The following is an 18,548-nucleotide window of genomic DNA, read 5'->3' as shown; positions in this document are numbered from 1 at the left end:
GCTAACCTTCTTTTGTCAAGATGCAGGCAATCGTACGTAACTTGTTTGGAGGAGGTGCGGGGTACCCCGCAACCTCCACCAAACCTGTCGTTCTGTCAGCTCAAGTTCCTGCTTACATCGGGCCCTATCCTACGTCACTTGGACTCTTAGGTTCCTTTGGCCTCTGAAATCTATACTGACGTCATTAGCATAAGTAACGGACAATGGTACACTGAATCAGAACGTGTTGTTTCTTATTCCCGTTGGAGTCTGAGCAATTCTGCTTGAAAAATCACAGTCAGGAAAGCAAAATATCTCGCTGCTGTTGTTGCTGTTCAAATATTCCGTTGTTATATTAACGGTCGCCCATTCAAAATCATAACCGATCGCCATAATGTACGTTGGCTTGTAAGTCATCGAGATCCGTCTGCTGGTCTCGCACAATGGACTTCACAACTTCAAGAATAGAATATTGTAGAAACCTACTGGAATGGTCGCCGTCACGCTGACGCAAAATGCATCTCTCGCCCGCCATTGGCTATGACACATTGCGATGAAGACACCGTCAATGACTGCGAGTCTGCTATTTCTCTTTATCAGCCGACGTTGTCATTGTTGAGCAGGGAGAGCGTAATGTCCTAAGCTTGTAAGTTCTATTTTTTCGCCGCCGGCCCTTCGATACCAAGTTGTCGATTGTCTATTCTTGACGAATTGCTTTGTAAAACCAAAGTCCCAGTGAGTGGTGCTCGCTTCCTCTGTGTTGTACCGGTAAGCCTAAGCAGGTGACGTGCTGTATGTGCGGTGCTTTAATCTCCCGGCAACAAGTAAACCGGCCTTCGCCCGCACGCTGCAGCCTGTCCAGGAGCACTTTCACTGGACACAGATGCATCTCTTAACAGTTCCGTACGTGGCGAGATTCGAACAATGCCCAACAATGAACAAGGCCTCCTCGACCCACTCATTTCTCCGCATACACACTTTGAATTAGTTGGTGTCGACCTCCCGGGCACTTTTTACGTTCATTGAAATAAAACCCATGGGTCAATATAAGTGTTCACCACCTTAACCGCCACTCAGAAACAGCAGCAATACGCACACCTCGCGCTGTTTGTGTTGTAGCTGTTTTGTGAAATTTCGCCATTCTACGCCATGACCCACCTGCCTGTGATCATAAGTGGCCGTAGTCGTCAGTTCTTCGCCTAAGCTGTAGAGCAGTTGGTTTACTTATGCGGTGCACAATTCCGCCACTCAACGCCATATCGTGAAAAGACCAACGATTTTGTTGAATGGATGAAACAAACGCTGACGACCATGTTGGCCATGTACGAGTCCTCGATCGCTGACGGCCTTCCTTTGCACCATTTTACCGTTATCCCTACACAGCGAAGATTCAATCACCAAGGCCAATCACCAATGGCTTTGCGGAAGAAGTCCGCCGGATAGCATGTCTTCGCACGGTGGCATCGCAAAGCCGCTCGAAGCATTGGTACTATAGCACTCATCAAGCAGTTCAGTTTCGTAAAGGCGATTTAGTGTGCCTTTGATCGAAACAGTGCAGGCGCGCCTTGTGCAGAAATTTCGCGTGGTAAGCTGTCCCGTTGTCGATTTTCCATCGCTTCAGTGACCTAACTGGCGTTTTGGCACGTCTTTTCTCTACATAGCGGTGGTCTAGCAAAACCCAATTTCCAGGTATTGCGCGTCTTAAGCACTACTATCCCATCGGAGAATAATGGCTCTCATAGCGGGCTTCGTCTGCGAAATGGGTACTGTCTCTCGTCGAGAAAAAATCTTGGAGAGGAAGACGACGATAGTCCCTTGCATTTTTCTATCAATAAGCACATAATCATCCTTAACATTGTTCTTGCAAGAGCCGTTTATTGGTCCTTTTTCTGCAATAAGGACGACCATTATTGCATCTTGTAGTCTCGCCGAGGATAACTTGGTGGAAACAACGCGTAAGCAATAGAGACAAGAACATTTTCAAGTACTACTGAGGACGTGCTGGTGGGCGAGTTGGTTATACGTGATTACAACGAAGGCAACTGCTATGGGTAAAAGAACTCATGACTGTTACTGTCGAAATTAGGTGACATCATACACGCAATGTGCACTCAACCGCACAATACTGTGATGAGGGCTTGTTGGCATTCTCCTAGCGCATGACAGAACGCGGATACAAGAGGACGCCTAAACACACAAATACCGAGCCACTTCTAACAGCAATTTATTTTTAGAAGCAACAGTTTCCAAACGCCGTTTCTTTTTAAGCGGGAGGCATAATGGCCATTACTTTTTTAAAAGTAAGCTGTTATTGGAAGTTAGTGCCGGGTGTGTGCATGTGCGTATACTTGTTCGCGTGTTTATGCTCGTGCTACTAAAAAAGCTCCCGTTGTTAACTGGTTTGAGCGCTGCTTTCTGTGCTGCACTATGGAAGGGACATAATAAGTTAAAGGTAAGTAGACAGCGGGTAGAATAGGTCACCGTTCCCACGTTGAGCTATTGTTATGATACCAATTATATGACGCTGCAAGTGAATATTCCCTGTTCTCGTAGACGTAGCCATAGCCGCGGGGCTCTTCATATGTTTAGGTATAAACATACTATAGGCTTATCGTTGCCAAATATATGGGCTTTATTGCTCAATTATTCAATCACTAAATTTGCTCATACCTCGTTTTACGTTATTGACTAAGTTATTGCTCAAAATTTTGAGAATGACAGTCCACAAACAAATGTGAAACATCACAATCGCAGCGCATGCCTTTGTCGTGAATCTTCTCAGACTAATAAATATTAAATGTGCAAAACCTTATCAACGTTCTAATCTTTAAGCGGTGTCACTATAGACCCTATAGGCATTATAGTGCGAGTTGGATGCGGCTCCAGCGCTGATCTCTATGTACGCGCTCCTGTACGTGCATGCTGTACCTCGAATAAAACCACTTAACTAGCGCTACGGCGCATCGCTGTCATAAATGTTATCAGAAGTGGGCTCCTTAATTTTACCGAGGCCAAAGAAATGTTGCGAGTATTTCCTGAGTAGAGCGTCGCGGTAATGAATTCCGGAAAGGTCGCTCGTTATGCCCTACTTCTCGATGAGGCATAGGGCAAAAATTGGCTCGTTGAGATTTTGTACTACGTAGAACTTTTTAGAGGTTGGATTGCGCAACATTTTCACGAGACAAAGAGAAGAGAAACACACACCACAGAGCGTTAGTTTAACAAGTAGCACTCTGTGGTGTGTGTTTCACTTCTGTTTGTCTCGTCAAAATCTTGCGCAATCGAACCTCTAGTATGCTATGCCAACACGCCTAGTCTTCAACATTGGTAGAACTTTTCCAGCGCGGCCACACCCTCTTGAGCTGCAGATGCTTCCGTCGTGCCTTTAATGTGAAACAGTTCGTTAGATTTCCCGACGAGGAATTTTGCTGACTCAAGAAGAGGCGTTGATGAGCTGGCTTGTACATAAGTCTTCTCTGTAGGTGGGGCAGTTAAAATTGTACACGATGTCTGTTGACACTGAACTATGTACTCCACGGAGCTTAGGTAGATGAATGAGCTGCAGACCAATGAATAATGGCGTATCATTACTGCGAATCCCTTTTATTATATAATATCAAATTGCACGTGATACTTCAGCTCTTGCTCGCGGCTGGGCGGCGCATGCGCAAGCAGGACCATGTGGCACGTACTGCTGCCGTCGCAGAGGACTGCGGTACTGGCATAGCGCAGAAGACGCACTGCGAAGCGACAAACCTTTGGCTACGTGCGTTACCAGTGACACAGGCCAACCATTGACTACAGAAAAATGACGCTTCACTATTGAGTCATTCCACACCAGCTGTCCCAACCTCGATAAAAATAATGTCTCTCAAAAAATTACGAAAACATTACACGTATATAAGCGTTACATGAACAGTATATCCGTCAAATATATTCAACGGAAAAGAATTTTTGCCACCGTGAGTGCCATTTGTATTTCACGAAATGATGTAAAAGCAGGTGCGAAAATATTCGCCAAAATATTTTCTGCGTTGTCTGCGTTGTCTGAACATTGCTCTTTTATTATAAAGAAGTTGTACAACATAACTTCATGTTTTTTCTCCTCAGCACCTAGGTGAAAATGCGGAAAGTCTAGCGATTTTGGGAAATTTGTAACAAAAGACGGTAAGAGATGAAAACCTGGAATTACTTTTATAGAACTGCCCCCTAAGTTTTACTATGTTCTAAAAATTTATTTTCGCCTACGTTATGGCCACAGGCTCCAAAATAAATGCCTGAATTCGTCGGAAATGCTAATTTTGTCTTTGTTTAGACGTTCGTAACTCATTAAGGTGCTCCATGAAAAAGTATGCAGAAGAGCGCATATCATTGACAAAAATAACAACTTTTGCAACGGAAACTTTAATCAAAGTAATTTGCGTTTCCCTTGAGGAAAAAATTTTGAATTTGAGTCCCACCATCGCATTACTTTGATTCGTGCTTCCACTTCACCTGATGGAATTTTGGCTGGAAATACAAACCAGGGTGGTGCACAGGGTGGTCTGTGTGGTGAGGAATAAAAGCCGATATCACCAGAAGTTCATAAAAATATGAATCTTGAAGGTATGCTTACTTAAGGTAGATCGAGCAGCGCTTACACGTGAGCAAAGCGCGTCGTCGTCCGTAGTACCTAGACAAACGCATAATATAAGGAAGAATGCGCACCAAAAAGTCCCCAGGTCTCGCAAAACTCTATAGAAAATTACACAAACGTTTCTCTCATGACTTTCTCTCGGATGCGAACGACGCAGGGGCAAATACGAACAACAGTCTGTCGTGAAGGTACCGGCGGTTTGTTCTAGCCTTGCACGTCGCATTTTGAAGCGAGCGGACAGTCTTGAAATATGGGCAAAAGTCAGGTCGCCTGGCCAACGCCTCATAGCAAGCACAAGGGTATGAGCAGGTGGGGAGAAGGCTATGAGCAGGAGCACTTCGATCCATGACGTCATGCTAGGTTGCCTGACTGCCTTGGAATGTAATGGGGATGCTCCTGTGTAAGCCATGGCGATTTTGACGTCACCGATTTCGTCACACCGTGATTGACAGCGCGAATTTCAGTCCAAGTGGTGAAAATAAACTTCAACTTCAACTTCAACTTCAACTTCAAGTAGCATGGCATCATAAAAGACAGTGCACAGGCCAGCAATCTAGGAGGCGTTCGCCTGACGCGAAAACATGAAATGAAAGTCGAAAGCGCTATCGTTTCGAAGCTTGTTAAGAACGCCCGAGCGCGTTAGAACTTTTTTCAACACTCCTCAAGGTTTTTCACATCAGCCGTTGCGTTCCTGTCTGTCCACCTATGAAGGGGCCAAATGAACACACCGCAGCGGCTGCAAAGAAAGCGAGGTGAAAGAGGATACCGCTTGACTACCACGTTACGTACCACGTTACGCTTGACTACCACGTTACGTTCCTTTCATGCTTTTCTGTGGCTAAGCTTCAAGACTAACACGCGTAACTTCCTCGTTGTGTTTTTATTTTTGCTCTATGCGATGACGCGACGTGACCGACATCTTGACCTTCATACGCCATAAAAGTCACGCGCACGTGCACCTTAGCGCACGCATATCACGTGCATCTTAGTCAGCTGGGGCTATACGACGATCACATCTCAAAACTGTTGCACGAAGGCAAAGACCCTCGTTGGGGAAAGTTCACTTACGAAAACGCGGAAAGAGCTGAGAGTGTTAGTCGCTCTAACACACAAGAAAGACGCAAGGAAATCCATTTGATTACCTAAAAGAATTATGCAATCGAGTGCGCATACATTTTCCAGAAAGCGCATTTAGGTAGTGTTACATGCTACGTTACATGATTCCCTAGAGAACAATGCCGGGAACTGGCACACCTGTAGCGGAAGTACAGATGGCTCTGCGTAAAAGCTGTCGCGATATATGTGCGCTGTCATGTGTTTTCCTGTCTCCGGTTCTCATGTAGTTAGCGCGAAACGGAAGTCTGCGGGAGACCTCAAAGAAAACACCGTATGCGGCATTGTTTATCAAACTAATTCGGCACATCCTAGCATTGATGCATGAGTAATGGAACGCATATATTGGTTTGCACCTTCTTAAGCAAACACAGTTCAAAGCATTGGGCAGGGCATCACATTAGCTGAGCAGATAGCTATTTCTCGAGAAAAAAACATTGGCGCATTCGTTCACCGGGCAACGGACCTAACCGCGTCCTTCATTTTTTTCTTCTTTTTTTTTTTTGCTGTTGCGGTGAGAGACAGCGCCTCGGTTCCGTTGCAGTGATAGCGCGAATTCGCCTCCGTGTGACCACAGGCGCTAGGCTTTAATCACTCGATGTCGTAAATGGACTCTCAGAAGAACCCCGAGATAACGCCCGAACATTGCAGCGAAAGTCTACAACTCAATTTACAACAGAACTGCTTGTTGGCCTAGTCGGTGTTTGCAAAAAGACATGTTTTTCGCCGCAAGTTAAAACACACACAAAAGGAAGACACATAAAGAAAACGTGGACCATGTTGTCTTTATGTGTCTTCCTTTTGTGTGTGTTTTAACTTGCGGCAATAAACATTTCTTTTAACCCAATTCACGTTCCTATGAAGAGAGCGAACAAGTTATCAACGGCGCTGCTCGATCGGCCTGAAGCGGGCAAAGTGCCGCCTTGTCACGTGACGATACCATTTTTGTTGCATGTGGAAGTCTGCGCAACGCTTAAAAAATTGATTGCGCGCTAAAAATAAACAATAAATATAAAAAGAAATGATACTTTGTCTAGTAACATCTCTGTCGATCCGAATGATATACCAGTAGATCAAGCAGCTGGAGTTATGCAACAAGACACTGCTCATTGCCATCCTTCAAGAAGTGATTAAAACGAAATAACTACAGATTGGCACAAAAAGGGCGAATGCAGTTTGTACATGCAAAGGAGGTTAGTCTTAGGCAAGTTCGTGTTGAGCAGCAATAATAACTTTCACAGGTGGTAGATCAAATGACAAAGCAGGCCATAAAAATCGAGCTGCTAAAATTAGTGAAAATGGAATAATGAAACTTCGTACTGAATTCCGCACTCTTAAAACAAAGTACACTCCTTGGGGCTTACCGTGTCCCGCAATAATAAGAATCTCTCTTGCCCGCGTTTCCTTTCTTTAACGCTGCGAGTCCGGTACTTCCCAGTCATGGACGGATCGCGCGTTATCAGTGTGACACAGCATTCTCGACAGGAAAGTAACGAGCGCGAGTTTTCATGAAAGTAAACGCAAGCAAAGCAAATGACGATTATTGTTGCGGGACAAATATACACCCTAAAGGGTGCTACCGTTTTAGCCTCTAAGAAAAGTTTATACCCTTTGAGTCGTATGTAGCCACACAAGAATAAACGTCATCTGTCTTGTTAGCATTTCCTTTCTTTAAGCTGCAAGCCACGTACTTCCCAGTAACGGACGCCATGCGCATTATGAGCATGACCTAGCATTGCCCACAGGAACGTAGCCGGTGCGGCGTTTTCAACAGAGAAAACACAAGCAAGGCAGATGAACATTATTGTTTTGTGTCAGATATACACCCCAAAGAGTGTATATGTTTTTTAGAGGGCGCACTCTTAAATAAATGTACATTCTTTAGGGTTTATATTTTCCACACAACCATAATCGTCATCTGTCTTGCTTGCGCTTCCTTTCTTGAAAACGCTGCGCTCGCTACTTTCCTGTCGAGTAGGATCTGTCATGCTGACAACGCGCATGCCATTCATTACTTGAAAGTACCGGGCTCGAAGTACCGGGCCCACAGAGTTAAAGGAAATGTGGAGTAAACAGATCATGATTACTTTTATGTGACGAGATACGACCCAAAGGTGTCATTTTGCTTAAGAGTGCAGCGTTATGAGGATGATATCATTGTACTGGCTCAAGGCATAGCCATTTCAATGGCTTAGGGCAGATGTTTAGTCTAGTGCTTTAAATATTAAGGAAGCTTACAACAACGTGGACAGATACTTGTTATGCGTTTTATCACAATGGCGCAGAACTGCTGGTTTTATGGAGATTTCCAGAGAATATGCAGGAAAAACCTAGTAGAATTCCCATTGGAATGTTTAAGAGTGGCCAGAACTGCTGAAAATTCACAACAAACTGAAGCAAAGATCCCCTCTCTTGCATTGTTGTTCACGATTTATCCTAATTAAATGGAAATGCAGCTGAAATAACATGAATTTGGCATTGATTTATCCAAAATCTGCAACCTGGATATGGTGGGGTTCCCGGCTTATGTATGCGGGAAACATTGTACTGCTAAAGGACAATGTATGGCATTCGGAGGCTTGCAGGTACATGCATCTACCTACAGCGCCTACACCCGCATTAACATGTAGCGAAGGCATCATACTGTACACCAATCATTGACCGTACTCTGACTCTCCGCGCTCTAGCTCGCCGTGCTCTAATTACCAACAGTAGGTCTCTCTAGCTCAAGTTGCGCAACGGCTGTGTTGAGGTCGCGCGCCGTCTTCATCGACAAGGACGTGTGCCCAGCTCTTCGAGTCACGCTTGCGCCCACTACAGCGAAAGACTTAAGCCGTTGCTCTTAGAATGTGCATCGTTCCGTAGTTTGCTGGGTGCTCCCGAAAAAAATTCGACAACTTAATTTTGCACGAACGGTGCGTTAAGATATTTTGGGGGTTGAGCGGGCATGCGGTCAGCCACGTATAAGGCTCAGAAAGCTGTTCTGGTGTTCTTGTGAACCACGAGTCTAGACCCCGACTGTAACGCTGCTAATCTGTGTGTGAGCGTTTGCTTCTCGCGATTTTCCTTCCTTTATCTCCTCCTTTTCTGTCTATTTATTTTTGGTTCATCTGCAAACGTGTGGACGAGAGGTGTGCCTAGTAGAAGAGAGTTGCTAGCCCGCTGTTCTTCTTTTTGTCATGTGTGGATATGTTTGTAATAATAATAATAATAATAATAATAATAATAATAATAATAATAATAATATGTGATAAAGAAGATGGCATATCTAGAAGCTGTTATGGGGCCCTCTAACGTAAAACTATTCCAATATGTTTTTATTCCAATCGCCTGACGTTAAATTTGCGTAACCGCCGACGCGAGCATCGGGCGGTCACCCCAAGGGTTGTCTGAACAGATCAATCAAACGCTCTCCTCAGTTATAGGAGGGCACATTTGTTGGCTTTAAAAACGAATAACATTGCCTACACTGAGCGGGTTGTCTCATCTAATTGGCTGACAAGAGGCGAGGAGCAGGCTCAAGTGGAGAGGCATTCGATGGGGCCAAACCACTGCACTGAAAATCGATAAGCAGACGAAGAGGGGGGTGCCGACGTTTTCAATTGGTCCGCTTTCACTTAGCTTGCGGTGGCTGGTCAAAAATCGCGGCGGCATGCAACGGATGCTTAAGAATGACGCTAAAATGGAATCTCTGCAAAGAAGAGTTGGCAGAGCAAGGTCGTAAATGTGCCAAAACTGCTCGAAAACGTTACATGGCCGCCCAAAAAGTTTTATTATACGCAAATTAACCCATGCTCTCCGGCAGGTGCGAGTCGCCAGTGCCTTAGCGATAGGCGGCATCCATCTTTTATTCCTTTGGGAATGGGGAAGCGCGCGGCTATTCAGAAGAAAATTCAGTTTTGTTCGGCATGTTAATGCATCTTTAACGCTCACTTTGGGGCGGTGAGTTTTTGCGGTTTTGTGACGTCGCGTGACAGGCAGCTGAAGTGGATGCATCCCGAAAATATTTACCAATAGCCGAGGGCTAATGGCGAAAAGGCGTCGAATCACCGATAAAAATGTTTCTTATGTTCGGTTAAATCATGCATAATCACTGTGGACGCGTCATATCAGATGGGGAGGTGTCGCGGTTTTCGTGACGTCGCGTGACAAACAGGTAAATTGGGGGGGGGGGGGGTCCAAAAACGTTTTTGATCAATCGTGGAGGGCTGATGGCAGAATTGAATAGAAATGTTCGGAATAGTTTTACGATATAGTGCCCCTGAATTATTCAACGAGAAAACGAAACTTAGACGGTATACAAACTGCGTAGAATATTCTCCAGTAGTTTTACGAGGAAGGAAAAGAAGTACTGAAAAAAAGAAAATTTGCACCCCAACACAAACGGCAGGTCTTAGCTACTTCAGGCCTGATCTGCTGGCCGAAGAGAAGATAAACAGGAGCAATCACTCGCAATATAGGGAAACCTGCTCCTGCCATTGAATGATCATATTGTATTGGAATGCCAAGGTATTAACGCCGCCCGACCAGAGAATAACGTCCACCTTCGAAAACAGTTTTGTTTGAAAGTTTGGTTCAAAGCTTGAACATCAGCAATAAATAAATAAACGGATACACAAATAGAACTGGACCAATGACGGGAAAAATGGCACTGCAGAGATAGGAATGGGGTGGCCATAACATGCATGGCTAACTTCGCTGGAGAAAGCGGATAGAGCCTCGATTCTATCGTGCAGTAGCTATAAAAAGCTAATTAGCTCACTCAAGCTAGGTCATTTGTTTCCACTCCGAATCTAAAGAAATTTCACCAGAAACAATCATTATCATCAGGGTTATCATTGCAATATTCGAGGAAATGACACTTCGGCATAAGTTCGACACTGCGATAATAAGTTCGTAGAATGTCGTGCGGCCATTCCCCAATACGCGGTGAGCACAAAAGCGAGCGCTGTTCCAAACTAAATGGACATAAACGCACGCAGGCAATATCAGTCGCTCACCTTTCCCACATCTGGAAATTCGGGCTGAAGCTGGTTCTTAGCATTGCCCGAAATAAGAGGAGGCAGAGAAAACACTCCGATAATAATAGCTATTCTAGAAAGTCGTTGCATGTTTAGCATTAGAGGAGCGTTTAGTGTTGGAACAATTCTGCCTACCTTTTATAGCGAATTCGCAGGATTTCGCAATTGGCGACTGCGTCCACGTCATCCAGGTTTCATATCAAAAACAATAATCTCATTATGAGAGGCGGTGCTATTCTGTAAGCGTCCTCCTGTGTGGACATGTCCATTTCGTCTGCTGTTGAAGGAATGATTGGGGGGGGGGGGCACCCATCTACTTCTCCCACGCACCCCAGCCCAGCCAATAAAAAGCTCAATGCAGGAAGAACTGGACATGCCCACAATGTTGACTTAAAAAATTCCTGCCTCCCCCCTCACCCGAACTGCTTCAATTTCTGCTATAGTATGTTACGTTATTTAAGCTCGGCGCATGAAAAAAACTTCCACTTTTTCATTTCAAAAGGAGCCCTCGTCAGATTGAAACTCGGTTTTGCCAAACAACGTTTGGAATAGCTATCTATGTAGCACAGGTTGTCCCGCTCGTGTCTGACAAGTGTCAGAGTGAAACTCTAGTTTGCGAGATAACCTTTTGGAATAACTCACTAGGTACGGCAAGTTGTCCTTCACGTGTCTGATAGTGTTGAATTGAAACTCTAGTTCACAAAATAACATTTTGAAGTAACTGCCTAGAAACGACGAGTTGTCCCTCTCGTGTCTCATAATGTCATTGAAACTCAGTTTTGCAAAACCACTGTTTGGAATAGTTCTCTACATACGACACGTCGTACATCTAATGTCTGATGGTGCGACTATGGCTAAATATGGTGTTATTGTTTGGTTTCATTGCATTCGGGTTTAGGACCAATGAACGCAGGCTAGCCTCAACTGCCAGGGTCATCATGCCAGCAATGCCACAATGCTACTGAATATATTATCAAATATTTTACTCAGAACAAAACGGCAGTATACATGGAGACCCAAAATTTGTTTACACGTAGGATTCTAAACAGAAACTGAAAGAAATGCAATAGATGAAGTCGTAACTTGTGTGGACATCAAAAATGACAAACATTTGAGAAGTTTCGTAGTATGTTTATAGTAAAAATTATCTATAGCAATGTACCAGCGCTCTTCAAATGACTAGAGCACAAATGGAGGACATTCATAGCCTGCCTTTCATAAATTTTGCCAATCGCTTTATTAACATGTAAAATATAAAAACTCATTGAGGCCAAACTAATACCTATTGTTGAAAAGGACTATATCCGTTGGATAACGGACAGCAAATGCACTGATTCATGAAGTATATGCATCACGCAGGTCTACATGCCTTTATAAGATGTAGGACCATTTTTACTGCATATCCCTAGCAGAAAATTTCCATGAAGATTTTTTTTGAAGTACTGAATACTTCATGAGCGAAAATAGTAGTTCGGAAATGTGGACCGTCGTCTCAGATTCATCTCCACCTGCTCGACTAAAGATGGCGGAACGCTACATGAAGTTGTAGCCATTCTCGAAGGAAGTTATGGCAGAATTTTCAGAACCAGTTCTCGAATGTCGGGCACGCTACGGCGAGTTCACGTCGCACCAGTGTGGCACGACGCAAGCTAGTCTTGTTACTCTTGCAATCTGAAAAGGAAAACGTTACCGCTGCTAGTACTTTCTAGCACTTCGTGGTTGCTTAGTGGCTATGGTCATCATCATCATCAGCCTGGTTACGCCCACTGCAGGGCAAAGGCCTCTCCCATACTTCTCCAACAACCCCGGTCATGTACTAATTGTGGCCGTGTCGTCCCTGCAAACTTCTTAATCTCATCCGCCCACCTAACTTTCTGCTGCCCCCTGCTACGCTTCCCTTCCCTTGGAATCCAGTCAGTAACCCTTAATGACCATCTTCCCTCCTCATTACATGTCCTGCTCATGCCCCCCCCCATTTCTTTTTCTTTATTTCAACTAAGAAGTCATTAACTCGCGTTTGTTCCATCACCCAATCTGGTCTTTACTAATGCCTTAACGTTACACCCATCATTCTTCTTTCCATAGCTCGTTGCGTCGTCCTCAATTTAAGTAGAACCCTTTTCGGAAGCCTCCAGCTTTCTGCCCCGTAGGTGAGTACTGATAAGACACAGCTATTATACACTTTTCTCTTGAGGGATAATGGCAACCTGCTGTTCATGCTCTGAGAATGCCTGCCAACCTCACCCCAGCCCATTCTTATTCATCTGACTATTTCCGTCTCGTCATCCGCATCCGCGGTCACAACCTGTCCTAAGTAGATGTATTCGCTTACCACGTCCAGTGCCTCACTAGCTATCGTAAACTGCTGTTCTATTGCGAGACCGATAAACATTACTTTAGTTTTCTGTAGATAAATTTTTAGGCCAACCCTTCTGCTTTGCCTCTCAATGTCAGTGAGCATGCATAGCAATTGATCCCCTCAGTTACTAAGCAAGGCAATATCATCAGCGAATCGCAAGTTACTAAGGTATTCTCTATTATCTCTTATGTCCAATTCTTCTCAGTCCAGGTCTCTGAATACCTCCTGTAAACACGCTGTGAATAGCATTGGAGAGATCGTATCTCCCTGCCTGACGCCTTTCTTTATAGGGATTTTGTTGCTTTTTATGGAGGACTACAATGGCTGTGGAGCCGCTATAGATATCTTTCAGTATTTTTACATACGACTCGTCTACACCCTGATTCGGTAATGCCTCCATGACTGCTGAGATTTCGACACAATCAAACGCTTTCTCGTAATCAATGACAGCTATATATAAGGGTTGGTTATATTCCGCACATTTCTCTATCACCTGATTGATAGCGTGATTATGGTCTATTGTTGAGTAGCCTTTACGGAATCCTGCCTGCTCCTTTGCTTGACAGAAGTCTAAGGTGTTCCTGATTCTATTTGCGATTACCTTAGTAAATAGTTTGTAGGCAACTGACAGTAAGCTGATTGATCTATAATTTTTCAAGTCTTTGGCGTCTCCTTTCTTGTGGATTAGGATTATGTTAGCGTTCTTCCAAGATTTCGGTACGCTCGAGGTCATAAGGCATAGCGTATACAGGGTGGCCAGCTTCTCTAGAACAATCTGCCCACCATCCTTCAACAAATTTGCTGTTACCTGATCCTCCCCAGCTGGCTTTCCCCTTTGCGTATCTCCCAAGGCTTTCTTTACTTCTTGCAGCGTTACCTGTGGGATTTCGAATTCCTCTAGACTATTTTCGCTTCCATTATCATCGTGGGTGCCACTGGCACTGTATAAATCTCTATAGAACTCCTCAGCCACTTGAACTATCTCATCCATATTAGTAATGATATTGCTACGGGATAGTATTTCCAATGACGAAGAGCCGAGCAGTAAGAAGACGACGACGACGATTGGAAGCTAGCGCGGGCTGTTGCCTCTTGGCCAACTGCGGCGTATTGCCTTGTAAATATACTTGTAAGTAGCTTTTCATCGGTGTCTTCCTACGTAACATATCTGGTGCAGGTGGACGTTCCCTGTACCTCGTCACGGAGCTTCGCAGTGGATGGTACGTCAAGCCTTCCTTCATGGCTCCCGGCGACGACTACCCGACTCCGCCGGCTCCGACACCTGCTGCCACTTCGATGACCTACATCACCCTCTCCGCTCCCCGTGATCCCGGCGTATTCTCGGCAAAAGATGGGGAAGACGTCGAGGACTGGATTAGCCTGTACGAACACGTCAGCCGCAATAACCGGTGGGACCCTACTATCATGCTCGCCAACGTAGTCTTTTACCTCGGTGGCACACCTCGAGTTTGGTATCGGACGCACGAAGATGAGCTGACCAGTTGGGATTCGCTTAAACAGAAGCCTCGAGACTTGTTTGGTAGCCCCTACGGTCACCAACTTGCCGTGCAGAAGGCGCTTTCCGGTCGTGTGCAGACGTCAACGGAGCCCTACGTCATGTACATCCAGGACGTCTTGGCTCTATGCCGCAAAGTTGACACACACATGACTGAGTCCGACAAGGTCTCCCACATCCTCAAAGGCATTGCCGATGACGCCTTCAACTTGCTCGTATTTAACAACGTGGCGACGGAGGATGCAGTTATAAAATAGTGCCGCCGCCTGGAACTCGCTAAAAGCCGACGTATCGACCAACAGTTTGCCCGTCTGCCCAACACCCCAGCGACATCTTCCTGTGCCGACGCTCCTCGTCCCAACAACAGTGGCGATGTTACCAGGATTGTCCGGCGTGAGATCGAGGCCGCCTATCCGGCTGCGTTCGACTCCAGCCCCTCCAATGCACCTGCAGTCACTGTTTCCCTGATCCAGGCAGTTGTCCGCCAGGAGTTCGCCAACATGGGTGTTCACACCATCTGCTCGGCCCATCGCCCTAATAACCACCCGGCTTCTTCGATTCCACCCTGTCCCGCACCTTCTTACCCACCACGTTTCCGCAACCCCTCTGAATGGCGCACTGCCGACGACAAGCCAATTTGTTTTCACTGCCATCGAATTGGGCACATTTCACGGCACTGTCGCAGTCGCTGGAGTTCCCTGAACCAGCCTACATATACTGCCTACTCTCGGCCCCCAGGTGGCCTTTATCGTCCCTATGCTGCCCGCTCCGCTCAGATAATGCCGCCACCGATTCTCATGCGCCGAACCGCCCCTGTTCTCGTTTGCCTTCGCCCCAACGACGACAATCTCGCTCCCCCCCGCCCCGTCGCTCCTATTCGCCGACTCCCTTCGGACGCCGCTCCCAGCTGGAAAACTAGACGATGCAGCGCCTCGAGGTGACGCTGCATTGCTCCCTACGCCGCCAAATCCTCTCCTGACGTTGCCCACTCATCTGAACCGTCTTGACGTGCAAGTCGACGGTGTTCCTGTATCTGCTCTCATAGACACTGGGGCGAATTTGTCGGTAATGAGCGCTGACCTTCGTAACCGGCTGAGGAAAATAATCACGCCCGCCACGACGCCTGTTGTCCGTGTCGCCGATGGCGGAACAGCTTCTGTAATTGGTATGTGTGCCGCCCTCGTCTCCTTCGCCGATCGCTCCACTACCGTGCTATTCACAGTCATCGCTCACTGTCCCCACGACATCATCCTCGGCCTAGACTTCCTCTCCGCACATTCTGCTCTCATCGATTGCTCCGCCAGTACTCTCCGCCTCGACCTGCCTTTGCTGGATCCCGCTGAACAACACCCTACTCGCCTCAGTTCCGTCGACTTCGCTCGCTTGACACCTTCGGCACTGACTTACGTTGACTTCGTGTCATCCGGACCAGTGCCCGACGGTCACTACATCGCGGCTCCTATGCAAGACGTCCTCCTTACACACGGGATCACACTACCTCATACAGTTTTATCTATTACGGCGAATTGCGTCTGCCTGCCAGTGGTCAATTTTGGCTTGACGACACAAGTGCTGCCACGCGGGATGGCTCTGGCCCAACTTTGCTCATTCGAGGATCACTCTGTAGCATCGATTTCAGTAGACGACAATTCAACCGATCCTCCTCTACCATCGCAGTTGGCAACTTGTACCATCGCCAACTTACAGAAAATGATTGCACCCGACATGCCGTCCGAGCACGCTCGTGCGCTCTACCGCGTTCTGATTTCCTACCAAGATATTTTTGACTTTAACGATCGTCCTTTGGCCCAAACAACAGCTGTTAAACATCGCATTAATACCGGCGATGCCCCTCCTATTCATCGCCGCGCGTATCGAGTATCACCGGCTGAGCGTCAAGTTATTCACACCGAAGTTGGCAAAATGCTTGCCAAGAACATTATTGAACCGTCATGTAGTCCATGGGCGTCACCTGTTGTGCTGGTACAGAAAAAGGATGGCTCATGGCGCTTTTGCGTGGATTATCGGCACCTTAACAGGGTTACCAAAAAGGACGTGTATCCCCCTACCTCGGATTGATGACGCCCTTGACTGCCTCCACGGTGCTCGCTATTTCTCCTCTATTGACCTTCGCTCCGGCTATTGGCAGATTGCCGTGGACGATCTCGACCGCGAGAAGACTGCCTTTGTAACACCCGACGGTCTTTATCAATTCAAGGTGATGCCGTTCGGCCTATGTAACGCTCCTGCCACTTTTGAACGCGTGATGGACTCCCTTCTTCACGGTTTCAAATGGTCCATGTGCCTGTGCTACTTGGACGACGTTATAGTATTCTCCCCAACATTCGCTACGCACCTCGAGCGCCTCTCAGCAGTCCTGCACGCTTTTTGGCGAGCCGGTCTGCAACTCAACGCATCGAAGTGCCAATTCGGCCGTCGCCAGATTACCGTCCTTGGACATCTCGTTGACGCGAACGGAGTGCAACTGGATCCAGGCAAGATCCGTGCTGTTACTCACTTCCCTGTTCCGAAGTGTGTCAAGGATGTGCGCAGCTTCATCGGATTTTGCTCGTACTTCCGCCGTTTCGTGGAAAATTTCGCAGCCATAGCACGACCACTAACCGAGCTTTTGAAAAAAGACGCCCCTTTCCAGTGGGGCGATAACGAGGCCTCTGCATTCTCGCTTCTAATCGGCCTTCTCACAACCCCTCCCGTTCTGGCCCATTTCGATCCTTCTGCGCCTACCGAAGTCCGTACTGATGCCAGCGGTCACGGAATTGGCGCAGTACTGGCATAACGCCAGCGTGGCCACGACCGTGTTATCGCTTACGCCAGCAGGCTCCTCTCGCCCGCGGAGCGCAACTATTCGATCACTGAGCGTGAGTGTCTGGCCCTAGTTTGGGCCGTTGCGAAGCTCCGCTCATACTGATATGGCCGACCCTTTTCCGTTATCACAGACCATCACGCGATTTGTTGGTTACGCTCATTGAAAGACCCTACAGGAAGACTTGGTCGCTGGTCCTTACGCCTCCAAGAATATTCGTTCTCTGTCACCTACAAATCTGGCCGACTACACAAGGACGCTGACTGCCTGTCTCGCTACCCGGTAGACAAGCCTGACGACGCCGACAGTAGTACCGCCGACGGCATTTTCTCTGTGTCTACCTTCGCTAACATCGCCGATGAGCAGTACCGAGACCTATCGCTGCGAGTACTCATCGAGCGTCTGCGCTCTACACCTACCCGCGCATCCGTTCGCCGATATGTCGGCAAGGCCGGCATTCTGTACCGAAGGAGCTTCCTCCCTGATGGCCCTGATCTTCTTCTTGTCGTGCCAAAACATCTACGGCAGACTGTGCTCATTGAGATGCATGACGCACCCACTGCAGGACATCTTGGGGTAACCCGCACGTACGACCGCGTCCGCCGCCGCTTCTATTGGCCTGGTCTCGCTCGCTCCGTCCGACGCTATGTTGCTGCCTGTGATCCCTGCCAGCGACGGAAAACACCTCAGGTGCTACCATCCGGTCATCTCCAGCCGATCAGCGTCCCTGTGGAACCATTCTTTCGTGTTGGATTAGACCTCGGTCCCTTTCCCACGTCATCCTCTGGGAACAAATGGGTAGCCGTCGCAACTGATTACGCCACCCGATACGCTATCACGCGGGCTCTCCCTACCAGTTGCGCCACTGACGTCGCGGACTTTCTCCTGCGTGACATTATCTTGCTTCATGGCGCCCCGCGACAGCTGCTTACTGACCGTGGTCGAAACTTCCTCTCGAAAGTTATCGCCGACATTGTGAGTTCCTGCTGTATTCAACACAAGCTGACTACCTCATACCACCGTCTAACCAATGGCCTGACAGAGCGGTTAAACCGTACTCTTATCGACATGCTGTCCAAGTACGTTTCGAAGGACCAACA

The 18,548-nt window shown here is 47.0% G+C and overlaps 1 protein-coding gene across 3 annotated transcripts in view; it reads right to left on the bottom strand.

Moving 5' to 3' along the window:
• The window catches only part of LOC142572780 (uncharacterized), a 42,861-nt gene extending 31,987 nt beyond the window's left edge, over nucleotides 1–10,874 (bottom strand). For 2 of the 3 annotated variants that reach the window (XM_075682129.1, XM_075682131.1), the window contains exon 1: nucleotides 10,729–10,873. In XM_075682129.1, the coding sequence (XP_075538244.1) occupies nucleotides 10,729–10,848 (120 nt within the window). In that variant the 5' untranslated portion in view covers nucleotides 10,849–10,873. Of the gene's footprint in view, nucleotides 1–10,728 lie in introns of all 3 variants that reach the window. The other variant, XM_075682130.1, reaches the window with a different exon arrangement.
• Between the last annotated feature and the right edge of the window lie 7,674 nt (nucleotides 10,875–18,548).

The sequence above is a fragment of the Dermacentor variabilis genome, chromosome 2 (assembly GCF_050947875.1).
Source record: "Dermacentor variabilis isolate Ectoservices chromosome 2, ASM5094787v1, whole genome shotgun sequence".
Lineage (NCBI taxonomy): Eukaryota > Metazoa > Arthropoda > Arachnida > Ixodida > Ixodidae > Dermacentor > Dermacentor variabilis.
Note: the sequence above shows the minus strand (reverse complement) of the source record. Positions and strands in the feature narration are given on the sequence as shown.